At 46.2% G+C, this 14,944-nt stretch overlaps 1 protein-coding gene across 6 annotated transcripts in view; it reads left to right on the top strand.

The window, feature by feature from the left end:
* BCORL1 (BCL6 corepressor like 1) overlaps positions 1-14,944 on the top strand; it is an 860,657-nt gene that overhangs the window by 118,855 nt on the left and 726,858 nt on the right. For 5 of the 6 annotated variants that reach the window (XM_069212828.1, XM_069212837.1, XM_069212844.1 and 2 more), the window contains one exon: positions 1,596-1,757. Coding sequence is in view for 1 of the 6 variants with exons in the window: in XM_069212865.1 (XP_069068966.1) it covers positions 618-655; positions 1,596-1,757 (200 nt within the window). In the remaining 5 variants the exon portion in view is untranslated. Of the gene's footprint in view, positions 1-341; positions 656-1,595; positions 1,758-14,944 lie in introns of those variants that run through there. The other variant, XM_069212865.1, reaches the window with a different exon arrangement.

The raw sequence follows: 14,944 nt of genomic DNA, 5'->3' as shown, positions 1-14,944 counted from the left end.
CCTGGTGTTGGCCGCGCCGGTCACCCTGCGCTCGTGCTGCGATGGAGCCGTGTTTTTGTTTGAGGTGGTGTGCGCGAGGCGGGCCCGCGCGCGGTGGCGGCGGCATGCTGAGGCCGTGCTCGGCGCGCCGCACCGTGAGGTGATAGAACCGGGCCCCGGGGCCGCGCTCTCCGGGGCCGTGGTGCCTGCGGCCGCCCGGGGCGGGAGGTCCGCGCCCGAGCGCTCCTCCGCGGGTGAGGATGGCAGGGCTCTCCCCGTGGTGCGGGAGCCTCGCTGTAAACAGTCTGCCGAGCTGCTTCGGGTGGAGCCGGGGGCGGCTCCTGCTCTAGCCCCGGGGTTGTCCTCTCTGGGAGGGGCCGGCAGCAGCTGAGGGGCTTTCCGCAGCCTGCTGGTCCGTCTTCCCGAGGACTCAACCCCTGCCTCTGGGGCAGCAGTAACCGCCGTCCCTCGAGACTGCACCCTCGCGGGTCCCCGGAGTGACCTTCCTCCCTGCCCCCACTTGGGACTGCCCCCGACACCCCCCATGAGTTTTCTCTCCGCTGCGGGTCCTCGGACCTCCCCCGTCCCCGCCTCTCAGGAGCCTGCACAGCGTGACAGTGTTGTTAGGGGTTCAGGAAATGCTGGTCGTCCGCCTGCTCCTCCGTGTCTCCTCCAGGTATCCACCCCGTGGCCCCAGCCAGTGCCCCCTCGGCAGCCCCCGGCAGCTGCCAGCTCCTCGGCGAGCACGCACGGCGGCAGGCGGCATGGACGCCAACTGGGGGCAGCCAGGGGTAGCATCTGCCACCACTGCTTGCCCTTTTGTACCTCTGGCGCTGCGTGTGCTACCACTGGTTTCGAGAGTAACGAAGGAAAAGTGAGGAACAGAAAGTAAACAGCTGCACAATCACACAGGATTCCAAGATTGTTGTTTACTTTACGCTGTTTCCGCGCCTTGCATATCTTCTAACTCTCACACATAAGGCTTTTTTTGGTCGGGGTGGTGAGTGGTTTGGAAGCGGTGGGGGGTGTGCTGGTGGTAGGACAGGATTCAATTCTACGATCTAACCGTCAGTCCAGGGATCTGTGATATCACTTCACTGTACTTCATGGTTTGGTGAAACCAACGTCCATATGCTGGCCAGTTTACTGGATACATATATAACAGTTTTCGAGTCTCCCACTTTAGTATGGCCACGAAAAATCCCAGTACCCACGACACAGTTTTTATATTTTATTTTGTTTGAAGATCATTTGGTACCAAGGAAACATGTTTTATGTTAGAAGGGCATGTAACCGAAGTGAAGAAATAACAAGCTTGTCCCGAAACCTCTACTCAAGTGTTATATTAATTAGAACATTGTTTCGCTGTCGTTTTACTCTGTAAAAATCGTCCTACGGAACTTGTCCACACACTTGTATTAACTCACACTTCATTTTTCTTTCCAGAAAGGGGCAGATCATTCTAATTAAGATTGACACTACAGTGTTAACTGCCCCCTTCATTTACAAGGAGTTAGTAACCTAGATAATTGCTCAAGTCTTTCGTGATTATCCCGTAGAACCGTGTTCAGTTAAAGATAATCACAAGTGCTTTTCTTTCTCTCTCCGCTCTTTAGGTGGCGTGATCAATGTCGTGAGACTGTTCTCTGGGCATATAGAGAACTGTCAGATTGCTCGAGGGACGGGCTTGTCATGATATCAGCGACACCGCTGTACAACGGAGTACACAGCTGGACCGCTGCCGACCGCATCCGGATGTGTGGCATCTACGAAGACAGGTAGGCAGATATATGCATTCATACTGGCACAGCCAGTTTCAGACCATAGAGTGAATTCAGAAATGACACCCAGTCCTAAATGAGTTTTCAAGCGGGTCACGCAGGGGAAAGCAAGAATGCTGCCTGCGCTAGACCCCCGAACAGCACTATTCCCCAAACTTCATGCCGTCCTACACCACGCTATTTGGGTTTACCTGGAGATGAACATTAGCGGGTAATAGGATGTCAGGTTAAGCATATTTAGAAACATGTTAATAATACTAGGCCTGGCACCCCATGTAGCTGTTTGTAGAACAGTGCACCAAAGAAATTAAAGTACCACCTACTCTTTAAAAGATGCCACCGTGATGTTAAGCCACTCATACTGGATTAAACGTGTAAAAAAGTCATTTGTCTTTTTATAAAAGTCAGCTTGGAGAGGCGAATTCGCTTGCACTTCTCACCACTGGAAGTAGACTTGCACACCTTTAACATAACACCAGGTGGCTTAAAGGACTATACAGCACTTGCCTATTTCTAAACCTCTACATTACTCGGGGAAATCTTTATTTTATATTGACAATATATTGAACAATCAAAGCCCCTTTAGCTATTTGTCCCAGTTTGAATTTGCACCGTCATTAGAACATGATAAAGTGGCTGGCAGTTGGGCTGGAAATACTTTTTTTCCATCGCTTTTGTCCCTTTGAAAAGTTTGGCGTATGCGGTAAGCGCAAGTGTATTGTGGTCGTTTGTGTGCGGTTGAACTAAAAATTCTTCTGAGGGCCCACTCTCGTACTTACCACCGTCTACATGACGTTTAACTCCCAGGAAAACACGTCATTAAGTTTGAGCAGTTGCAAGCCCCACAGTCGATGCTAGTACGCTCCAGTATTGCACTGAAGACCACCGCGTCAGACTGTCACCACTTTAGTTTCGGCAGACTGCTAGGACCTACCAAGATCACAATCGAAACTGAGCTCGGGACACTGATCGGGCAGTCCACCAGGGGAAGTGCTGGGAACTGTCATAATCGCAGTGAAGACTGAGACACAACCCAAGAAAAGTACAATTCACCATGAGCTGTGCTCGGACCAGACAAAATTGAAATTGAGCCTAAGCTGCGGCGCAGGATCAGTGCTGTGCAGTTCAGCGCCAAGTGCACATTGAAGTAGCGACTGAGATATGGCCCACGAAGAGTGCTCTGCACCATTAGCAGTGCAGAAGCGGCCATCTTTGACATAGAGACTGAAGCAGACCGTGTCAGGGCTGTAGCAAAAACCGTACCGGTTTGTGCACCATACACACCATATTTTTGTTTCTGCACGTTCAGAGTTATGTATTGGTGCAAACTCAGCCAGCACCGTTATCTCCTTGCAGCCTGAAGATATAATGACAAACGTGAAACTGTTTTAATTTTTTAACATATTTGCCCATTACTTCGTTTCATTTTCCAAATGGACAGACAGCTCCTGGAATGTTAACTGATGAAATGTTGACATGAATGTTCGACACCAAATATATTTGCGTTTTCCTATGAAATGTAGTCTGCACAGCCAATAATATTGACAAGAATCGCATCATTGTAGCATAAATTTTGTTTATGGTGCACTGTTTATTTGATGAGATGGCAAACCCGAGACAATATGGAAATCATAAACTATGTACTTGTATTTCGGTAGAGCCTATGGAATCTTGTGGTGCAAGCAGATCTCCCTGGCCCTGACTAGCTCGCTGGTAGAGCACCCAGAACATGACGTTTGTCAGATTTATAGCCATTTTTTCACCCTGCCAAGGTTTGATCCCAATTTTGTCCTCTGGATCTCCTGAGTATGAGGGTGCCAGGCATGTATTTTTTTGGGTTGAGGGTGGTTACATCAGTGCATTTTGGGAATTTGGAAAGTATCTGCAACCCCAAAATGCCCTTTTAGCGTACCTGCATTTTGGTCACAAATCAACCCCAGACTGCATGTAAATACCACAACAATGTTTTTTTAAAAGCTAAACATCTTAAGGTGACTATGACTAGGTGCCTTACCTCTCATCCTGAATACCTTCTTGGGAGCTGGTGGTTAGCCTTACATTCGTCAGTTTTTTAGCATATTTTGTCTAAAACATGGTAATTCTCTCCAGTGCCCCTCTCACATAAACTTATTCTGGCCAAGATGTGATTCCAAACTTTGTTTCTCTCGGTCTCCTGAGCACTGTGGTACTAGAGATAGGTGTTTTTTTGAGGGATTGAGAGTGCCTACAGGCAATAAATTGGGTGTAGTGCATTTTGGAAATGTGGCAAGCTCCTTCGAGCAAAATGCTGGTTTAAGGTGCATTTTTTTTATTGGCTATTACAACGGTACCTTTCTTTTTGATAAAATATATCACCCATTTGCTGTATGAAAATCTACCCAACCGTATATTTTCACCATCTACGCATCATAAGTTTTCTGCCCCTGAGTGCAAGACCATCGTTGCCCTTATTGGCTGGCTGGTGCAACACATTGAACAAGAAATCAGATTGTAAACACTTTTTATCCAAAACCTTGTAGTTTCCTTCAGTCTTCCTCACAGCAAATATCCTTCCCAAGACTTAACCCATATCTGTGTTCTCCTGGGTCTTCTCAGTGTGGGGTTACTAGACATGTGGGTTTCTCATTGATTTGAGCATACATTCACACACTAGATTCCATGGAGGTGCCTGCAGCATTTGGGCCCAGGGTCAGCCGACAGCATAGAGAACCTACTGTAGGAAGCTGATTAGGTGTGTGGTGAGCACCTATGGTGTTATCACCTTATACCAGGTATCTCCGGTTATTGAGGTATAGGCAGTGTCTAGGAAGCCAGGGCTCTCTAGAGGTAGCTGTGGTTGAGCAGCCAAGACTTATCTAGGAGACATGCAAAGCTTATGCAATACCACTGTAGACACACAGCACTTACACACATAAAAAAAACAGAGTTTATAAAAATAAAAGTACTTTATTATGGTAACACAAATACCAAAATTCTATGTAGGCAATACCCCAACTGGAGGTTAGTAAACACAATATTATGTATACATTAGAAATCAGTGATTAGCATAAAAAGGCAATAGAAAACAGTGAAAGCAGTAGACCGGGGGGTGGGGGCAAACCATACACTAAGTAAGTGGAATGTGAAAGCCGGGCCTCCATCCCAGGAAGTGGAATTGGTAGAGGGGAGCTGGAGGAACTAGGAAACCCACAAGGTAAAAATCAGATTGCCCCCTAGCGACCAGGAGAAAAGAGGTAAGTATCTAGTTTTCCCCAAACCCACCAAAAGGACTTCAGAAGAGGACAATGCAAGATCCAGACAAGACTGCAAGAAACCAAAGGTGGATCCTGGAAGAAGAAGGCCTGTAAAGGAAGGGGACCAAGTCCAGTTCACTTTGGAGTGTCTGGTCGTGGCAGGATCCACAACCCACCTGCCTGTGGATGCAGGAGCAGATCAATGGTGGACGAAGACAGTCAGCAAGGCAGCCCTGGAGCAGCAGAAGAGTTCCTGAAGTGATGCAGTCGACATCCCATATTGGAAGAAGGATTGCAGTCTGTCTGTGGTGTGGATAAACCACCAACAAGCCTTGGCAAAGGCAAATGTGGATTGCGAAACATGGAGCTGCCAGGGACTACCAAGGTGCAGGGGACTCAACCCACGGAGGGGAGACCCTCAGCAACAGGGACAGTCAGAAGAAAAGGAGGCAGCCCCTACAGGTGACCCGGAGGCAGCAAGCACAGGAGTCACTGTGAGACCCATGCAGCACACTTGGAAAGAAGGCCCACGTTGCTGAAGAAGCACGCAGAGTGCTGTGCGTTGCAGAGAAGACTGCTCAGGGATGGGGCTACAAGGAGCCAGAAGATCCCTTGGAGGAGATGCCAACAAGCCTTGGTAGCTGCAAGAGAAGCGGTGCCTGGGGGTACTATCTTGCGTGGAGAGGCAAGAACCTACCATCTCCAAAGTTGGACAGCTGGCAGAGAGGACCAGTGGGACCACTCTAGACCACCACCCAGGATGCAGGCTCTACGCACCTCAGGATTAGAGAAGATCGACGCAGCTGGTTGTCGTTGCAGTTGGTGCCTGAGGATGTAGGGGAGTGACACCTTCACTCCAAGGGAGATTCCTTCTTGCTTCTTGTTCAGGCTTAAGACTTGGTAGCCACAGAGGATGCACAGCTGGGGAAATGTTGGAGTTGCTGGATGGAGCCTTGAAAACAATGTTGCAAACAAAGTCTTTGCTGTGCATGCAGATTGTCGGCTCTTGGAGGGTCCATTTGCAGTTCGTGGCCAGAAAGTGAAGTAAACGTTGCAGAGGAATCCTGCTGGAATCTTGCATGTCAAATCTGAGGACCCACCCACAAGGGGGACTCTAAATAGCCCAGAAAGGGGGATTGGTCACCTGGCAGGGTGACCACCTATCAGGAGGGGGCTATGATGTCACCTGCCTGTCCTGGCCACTCAGATGCTCCCAGAGGCCTCTGCCCACCTTGGATTCAAGATGGTAGAATCAAGTGGCCACCTGGAGGAGCTCTGGGCACTACCCCTTCAGTGGTGATGGACAGGGAGTGGTCACTCCCGTTTGTATTATCCAGTTTTGCGCCTGAGACAGGACTGGAGGTCCATAGACTGGTGCAAACCGTTTTTTGCAAGTAGGGCACCAAATGTGCCCTTCAAAGCATAACGGTGGCTTGGGGAGGCTACCCCTCCCAAGCTCTGTAACACCTATTTCCAAAGGGAGATGGTTTTGCCTCCCTCTCCCAAAGGAAATCCTTTGTTCTTGGGCTTGAGCTGGTCAAGCAGCAGGAGGGCAGAAACCTGTCTGTAGGATGGTAGCAGAGCGGGCTGTCTGGAAGAAACCTGCCAACTGGTAGGAGCAAAGCTGGGGGTCCTCTAAGGAGCCCCCAGAGTGCATGGAATCATACAACTAATACTGGCAACAATATTGGGGTGTGATTCCGACAAGTTTGATACCAAACATGCTCAGGTTCAGAGTTACCATTATGTAAGTGGACACAGATAGTGAGTGACCTTTGTCCAGTACACGGGTAAAATGGCATCGCTGTACTTACGAAGTCCAGGAAAATGGAGCTGGATTCGTAGGGGCACCTCTGCTCATGCAGGGGTGCTCTCACACACTGGTACCTGCACCCTGCCTCTGGGCTAGGAGGGCCTACCATAGGGGTGACTTGAAGTGACCTGAAGTGAAAGGGTACATGCACCTTTTCACTCAGGCAGCAATGGCAGACCCGCAGACACATTTTACATGGGCTCCCATGAGTGGCATAATACATGTGCAGCCCATCGTGAACCCCCAGTGCCCCAATGCCCTAATGCCCTAATGCCCTTATTACCTGGTACCATAAACTAGGGACTTAAATGTGGGGTGTATGAAGTCCCAAGCAACCAAATTTAGAGGTAGCGAGCATAGTCACTGGGGTCCTGGTTAGCAGGAGTGTACACAGTCAAAACATACTGACAACAGGCAAAAAGTAGGTGTAACATGCCAAAAAGAGGGTACTTGTCCACACCTACCATCCTCAGTTATTCCTCAAAAGTAGAGGTACAGCGGAATCCTTGTGATGTGGCTTGCATAAATCCCAACATAACAACAAATTAATGAGCATTGGCAAAGCAGATAACTCTCGCCTTTGGGACATATTGGTATTGCCAATAGTTTTTAGCTACGCTGCACAGCATCTGTGGTGTTGTACAGCATGACTAAAGTTAAAAATAAAAAATACAAAAAAGCCTTAACATGAACTGCATCATTTTGTAGGTGTACACCTACAGTGATGTGGATGCTTTTTGTTTTCTCTTTAGTCATTGATCCGAGGTGGATCGGTAAATAGAAAGAAAATAAAACATGCAAAAGCATTTTTGTCAGGCCGTGTAGTGGAAGCAACACAGGGTTGTATTTGGGAATGGCTAAGCAACACTGATTAGGGTGGAGGGAAGTTGAAGCATCACAGGGAAGGGTGGGGGAGCGGCAAAGTATCGTTGGGAGGGTGAACAGCGAAGCGACACAGGCAGTAGTGAGAGGGAACATTAAAGCAACCTGGGAGACGATATGAAAGCAACGGGGGAAGGGTGGAATGGATGAGAAAGTAACTGGGGAAGATGGGAGCGAAAGCAAGACAAAGGTTGCAGCAAAGCAACTCAAAGGATATGTGGGAGAAATAGTGTGGCAAAATACACAGGCAATCACAAGAGGGAGGAGAGCAGGAGGAGCAGTTGGGCAACCGAGAGCATCATGGAGTTCAGGGGGAGGGAGGTACATGAGGGAGACGACTAAAACACACACACTGTAATGGAGTGCTTCACACAAAAGAAAAAAGTAGTGCTTGAAAATCAAACAAGGGAAGCAGCGGTGCCAGCATATCAAAAAGATTGATACGATGAAATGCTGTATGGGAGGGACAAATGCAAGATTGACAAGCTGGGACACTAATAAGAAGGAGGCAAATTGGAGTCAAAAGGAAAGCCAAACAATGGTAAGCAATGGGAGGGCTCTAAGGCTCTCTATGGTCTTGCTAAGCCACAATATGCCTCACAATAGACAGCACATACACTATCTTGTAGGCTCAACCTAAAACAAATCACAGCTTCTTCCCGGATCTGTGACAGAAGACTCCAAAATGTCAGGGAATTGGCAAAAGGCATACCATTCTGTATTTCCAAGGTTCAGTGATCATTCAGGTCAAATAGTGCATTTTGTAACTAAACTTCAAAGAGTTTTTGAGTTTTCACACATCCTATTACAAGGATTTATTGTTCAGCACCTTTTGTGCCTAAATTGAAAAGCAAACGCTGTCTACTAAACATTTGAGAGGAGTAAAGTAGTTTAAAAAAAATGAAAAGAGGCTAAAATGTGACTTAAAACTCTTCATCACAAAGTGCATGTAGAAAAGCAAAAAAGAAAAAAACACTCTAGTGCAGCAAACCGAAGAAGTACAGCTTTTGTAACATCATAAAGGGCACATGTATTTTTAGGGCTAGCTTTACTGTGCAGTAGGGCTGGTTTGACAGCACAGTTGTCTCTAGCTGTGCCTGCTACAGAAAAAGTGTTCACAACTTTAATGATGGAGGCAGAGGGAGAGAAATAGACTTTGCTTGCTTGTTGGTTGTCTTTAATACAGCATTTGATTGGCAGACGTTGTGTGCTACCACTGGAAAAGAGTGCTTGTATTGCACTTTTTGACTTGTTGGAAGTCTTATCGTCAATGCAGGGTTGTGTAGCTTATGGTAGCAAGCCATTGATGAAGGCTATGGGCCTGATCTGTTATTATGACAAATTATAATAAAGGCAGTAGGCTTAACTTATTTATTGTGAAAAGGGTATGTTAAAGACCATAGACGTTTAAGGGTGGATTGCTGTTAGTGTGAATTAAAGCTTGCAGAGAAGTTTATTGTTCCTAGGACTCTCATAAGTTACCATAGTAGGCAAGGGTTTTGATGTTGGTAGCCCCCCCCCCCCCCCCCCCCCGACCAATTTGGAAGTAGATTTGCACTATGATAATCCTTGTTAGGACCGATTAGTATAGTATTGTTTTTTTTTACCAACTGTAATTTTGTACATATTTATGATTATGACTGTATGCTTTGATGGTTGCCTTCTGAGAAAACGTGCTCTCAATAGCTTGCCTGAGATGGTTATGTTGAAGAGCTAATGATGAAGACAGTGGACCTGATTGGTTCTATGGGAAACGTTATGATTGATGCAATAGCTCCCTCCTGTTTATTATGGAAAGTTATGACACAGGAAGTCTGCCTGACTTATTTATTGTGCATTCACAGTGGATTGTTGTTACACTGTGCCACAGGCTGTTGACTTGTAATTTGTTACATTAAGTATCACTGATTACTGTGGTAGACACGCCGTTTTGTGTTGGCAACATCCTTTGACAAAACCTGGTTGTAGAAGATTTTCACTGTGACAATCCTTGTTAGGCCCTTTTCAGAGCTTCTGTGCTGTGCCAACTTCAATTTTCCCATATTTGTAATTTCATTAATGTATGAAAGATGGCTGCCATCTTAAATATGCACTTGTGCAGGTGTGTTGGTTATAGTGACAAGACAGTGGTAAGTTTTATAGACCGTGGTGCAGTGTGAAGAAGGTATGTAAGATTCCATAGATTTGGTCTTTTTTAATGAAAAAATACAACCAAGCTAGCAGGCCTGACTTGTGGATTGTTATCAGTGTGTTAAAGCCTGTACGTGGTATTTTGTGGCATGGACTCTCAAAGATTGCTGTAGTAGGAAAGGGTTTTGGTGTTGGTGACCCATTCGAACAAACCATGGAGATAGAGGGTTTTCAATATATTTTTTTTTTAGTTGTTTAGTCCTTCTTAGAAGGGTTTTTATAGTGTTTTGCCTACAATAATTGTATACATATTTTTATCGGATAGGTACCTTGTGGGAACGATTGTGCTCAATACAGAAAGCCTGATTGGGAAAAGTTAAGTTTGATGTCCTAGGCCTGATCTGTTTATCATGAAAAGTTACAAAAAAAGACACTAGAGGAGATATATTATGAAATGCGGAAGTAACTTAAAGCCAATACGTCTTTATTGGTGGATTGTCACTGTGCAGTGTTAAAGCCTGCAGACATGTATTTTGTTAAATAGAATTTTGACTTATTACTTTAGTAGGCGAGGGGAGGGTAGGAGATTTGCAGTATAACAATTACTGCGCTAGGCATAGAAGTCTGCCACAATCTTATAATAATGCATATATATAAAATAATAATATACACAGGCCCACACAAAGAGGCCTTTGGGCTAACTCTCTTCTGCCACCGGTCTGTACTGATGTCATTTACAGTTCAATTCATGACAGCAAGATGTAGTGGGACAGCCCTCTTCAGTCACTGGCTTCGTTGACCTCTGAGTGACAGCATTTGTGTGATCATGTATCTGAAATGGAGTGTGCTTCAGTACCACGGTTGTTGGGCCAGTCTTTTCTGTTATCTCATTTTATAGGTCCCCTTTCATTTATTTCTTTAACTTATTTTCATATTCTAGAGCACTGTACAGCTCCCCAGACAGTGCTAATGGGCCGCTTGCTTACAATATATTTCAACTACAATGTACCACATCCCACATTGCCAATAACTACAGACAAGTTGGCCATCCTGGAATACTGTTGTGTATGATTGTTTTCCTGTTCCAAAATGGCCAACACATTGGTTCTAAACGTGGCAACCATGCTGGAACTTTAAAACAATGACACACTATGTCCAATACCATTGCAAGACATTCACCCATTACTAAGTTTAATGAAACACTTACATGTATAAGCCGGACTTATTGGCAATACCAATGTGTTGCATTCTGGAACTTCTCGTTTTAATGTTTCTATTTTGAATATTAGCTTTCAAGTTCAAGCATTACAGATGTTGCTGGCCAAAAACCCACGGCTGACTGAAAGTGTTATGCATGGCTTAGTGTGACCTGTGACGAAGCAGTTATGCCTGTATGGGAGATTGTGTTTGTCCCTGTGCGTTATTCCACCGCGCAGGTGCCAGTTCTACATATGGTATCTCAGCCCCCCCCCCCAATAATAAATAGCTTTCTTCACCTCCAAAGAAGGCACTTAAATGCACTTGAAACCGAAGTTGAAAATGTACTTTTGACTTGTAAATGTGGTGGTGTCTGAAGCTTATTCGTCCTACAAGTAGCAAAATACAAAGGAATAAGACCTGATGAGTTGCTCCTGCTGACGAAGGGCAAAGTGGGACCCATGACCAGTGCTTTAAATGGAAAAATAGAAGTGCAGGTACTCTCTATCAGAGTACCTGCTTGTTTCTGAGAAGTGCCGGTACTCTCCAATTAAAAGTATTACGTTTTTCTTGAGATATGCCGGTACTCTCCCTCTCAAAATAAAAAAGTGCCGGTACTCAGTACCGGACAGTACCGGCCCATTTAAAGCACTGCCCCTGACACCACACTGTAATCACTTCCTTCATCTTGTGGTGGTCTATGAATGCACATCACTGTGTTCCCCCTGCCGTAGTAGGGATATGTGTCATCTTTGGTCTTTGTGCAGTGATGCCTGTATGTATGTTTGTCTTTTGTTTGTAAGCATATTGTCTGTCTCCATTTGTATGTGTTCTTTTTGCATATTATTTTTTCTACATTTGTTTTATTACTCGTGTAGTCTGGCAGTGAACATTTACAGAGAAAAAGCACTACACGCCACTGCAAACTGTTTGGTAATGTGGTACAAATCAAAATTCCAGTAAATCATATCCACTCATGCCACTTTATCGTAATCTATACTTAGTAGAGCCCCATGGACAGAGGAGCCTTATTGTTACACTGCTGGGGTAAGGACCCGTGGTTAAAAAGTTCTGCGAGTTTGCTATATTTCGTTACAGCCCCCACCCCATATCGGGCTCCATATCCTTGTGTAGAAATACTAGATTTTTTCAGCACGTGACGAGTGCAGTAGCTCACTTAAAGAAAACAAGCATGTTCAGTGTTCTGTACTGTCCTATTTACTTCATAAGTGTTTTTATTATTATTTTTAACTTAATTTTGTAAACAGTAACAGAGATCACAGACCAGTACTCGATACATAAGCTATAGCACAGCAGAATGACACCAGTACTACAGGCATTTCTCCATAGTTTCACAATGAAGAGACTGGAAATATTAGTAAATTCACATCATATCGACAGGCAGAGAGTACCTCAGATTACATGAATTAGGTATTTTGGACTGGTAGTTCATCATGGGCTTTGTCCCGAATGTTGAGCTCATAATAATTACCTAACTACCCGTTATTTTGCCAAACTTACGTAGACAACCTCTGGCTTTGTAGGTGACCTTCTCTGCTATCATGAAAAAGGTCCATACCTATTCTCCATTCTCGTATAGTTGGTGCCGCAGTGGTCCCCCAGTGTTTCACTAGATCCCTCCAGCATCAGCCCTAAATTACAAAATACCACTGCATGCGTGGGAGGTCCACATTATTAGGTACACCTATTAGTATATATTTGGGGTCTGCAGGTAATGCCGTCTCTAGAACTTTGCCAAATTCTAGAAGCACTTTATGCCAGTAGGAGTGTATACCCAGGCATGTCCAGAGTTTGTGGATGAAATCTCCCCTCTCCTCCTTACAACACAGGCACTCTGGTGACATTGCTTTCCTCATTTTGTGTAGCCGCACTTTCATAGTCGACCTGGTGAAGGTTTTCGAGTTGAGCCTAGATTTGATCACCACTTCACGAGGAAACATTAGTGCTGCCTCCCAATCCAGTGTGTCAGACACACCCAGTTCTCTCTCCTATTTGTGTCTAATGTTCTGAAGGATACTGGGCATGTTACTATTGATAGTTTTATAGTGGGTAGACACGCCTTCTCTGGGATCTCCCCTTGAAAGAGCGTCCCATCCAAGGATTCATATTCCTGGAGGTCTGTAGGAATTGTCTGGGCCCCCCGTGCATGCTTAAATTGCACGTCTTTATAGTATTGTGTGTCATGCATATCCTGCAGCTGGTATTCCCTTCGCAGGGAAGAAAAGGGCATTGCGGCCCCTCCTTATAGGAGGTCAACCACTTGGAAATGCCAATATGGTCCCAGGCAGTAAACCTTTACAACTTCCCAGTTTCTTTAGGGTACCACCCATCCACAGTATGGTCACTCAGGTAATTTTCTGTGCCCAACAAATATGTATTTTATTTGATTATAATTTTTGGTTTTGTACGTTATATTTATTTTCATATCTAGGGACTACTACCAATACACTGAAAAGAATGATTATGTTCGATGGCATCTGTCGCTGTAGATACACATGGTATGCATGAGCTCGCCATCTGGTGTTGGGTCGGAGTGTTACAAGTTGTTTTTCTTCGAAGAAGTGTTTTCGAGTCACGGGACCGAGTGACTCCTCCTTCTGTGCTCATTGCGCATGGGCGTCGACTCCATCTTCGATTGTTTTCTTTCCGCCATCGGGTTCGGACGTGTTCCTGTCGCTCCGAGTTTCGGAACGGAAAGATAGCTGAAACCGGAAGATTTTCGACGGTATCGTTGCGATCCGGTTCGAGATAGACACATACGACGACGCGTTGAACATCGAAGCGCTTCGGTGCCCTTCGGGGTAGATTTCGGCACCCCGTCGGGGCCTAGTCGGCCCGACCGCGTGGAGAACAACGCCGATGGAACGGACCCCATTTCGATTCTGCCCCGAATGCCACAACAAATATCCTTATACGGACCTACACTCGGTCTGTAGCCTGTGCCTGTCACCCGAGCACAGCGAAGAATCCTGTGAGGCCTGTCGGGCGTTCCGGTCCCGAAAAACTCTGCGCGACCGTCGAGCGAGAAGACTGCAGATGGCGTCCACGCCAAAGGAGCGTCGACAGTTCGAGACAGAAGAGGAACAAGAGGAATCCTTTTCCATCCAGGATTCAGACTCCGACGAGCTAGACTCTACAAAAACTGTGAGTAAGACGTCGAGATCAGAACTTAAAAAAGGAAAGAAGGCCCAGGGGACGCCACTGCCAACCGGCCATGGCTCCACCCAAATTCTCAGTGACCAACAATCGGCACCGAAAAAGGCCCATTCAGTGTCGAGATCGTCCGACTTCGGTCGAGACACCGGCACGCAGCCTCCTCGGGACCGAGAGAGTGCTAAACAGAAGCATCGACACCGAGAGTTCGGTGTCGACACGGATCGACGCCGAGACAGTGGCGCCGAAGACCATAGAGGCCAAGAATTTTCGGCACAGAAAAAGAGGAAGGTTACCTCGGAGACGAAAAAACAATCAACAGGGTTTTCGGAGCCGAAAAAAGCGACATCAGACCCTGTTTCAGGCTCCTATACTGAAGAGCATTCTATGTCTTCACAAATGAAGAAACATAGATTTGAACAAGAACTGCAATCCACTGACGTGGATCACACGCAAAAGCGTATCTTTATTCAGCAGGGGACTGGGAAGATCAGTACCCTTCCACCTGTCAAACGAAAGAGAACGCTTCAGTTTACTCCTCAGCAACAAACAGCACAAAAGGTAACACCTCCTCCCTCGCCTCCACCTGTAACTCCGGCTTCGCCAACTTACACCCCGTCACATTCGCCAGCTCACACCGCCATGAGCCACGATGACCAAGATCAGGATGCGTGGGACTTGTACGACGCACCAGTGTCTGATAACAGCCCAGACACATACCCAACTAGGCCATCACCACCGGAAGACAGCACAGC

The sequence above is a fragment of the Pleurodeles waltl genome, chromosome 2_1 (assembly GCF_031143425.1).
Source record: "Pleurodeles waltl isolate 20211129_DDA chromosome 2_1, aPleWal1.hap1.20221129, whole genome shotgun sequence".
Lineage (NCBI taxonomy): Eukaryota > Metazoa > Chordata > Amphibia > Caudata > Salamandridae > Pleurodeles > Pleurodeles waltl.
This window is presented reverse-complemented; position numbering and strand designations above follow the sequence as displayed.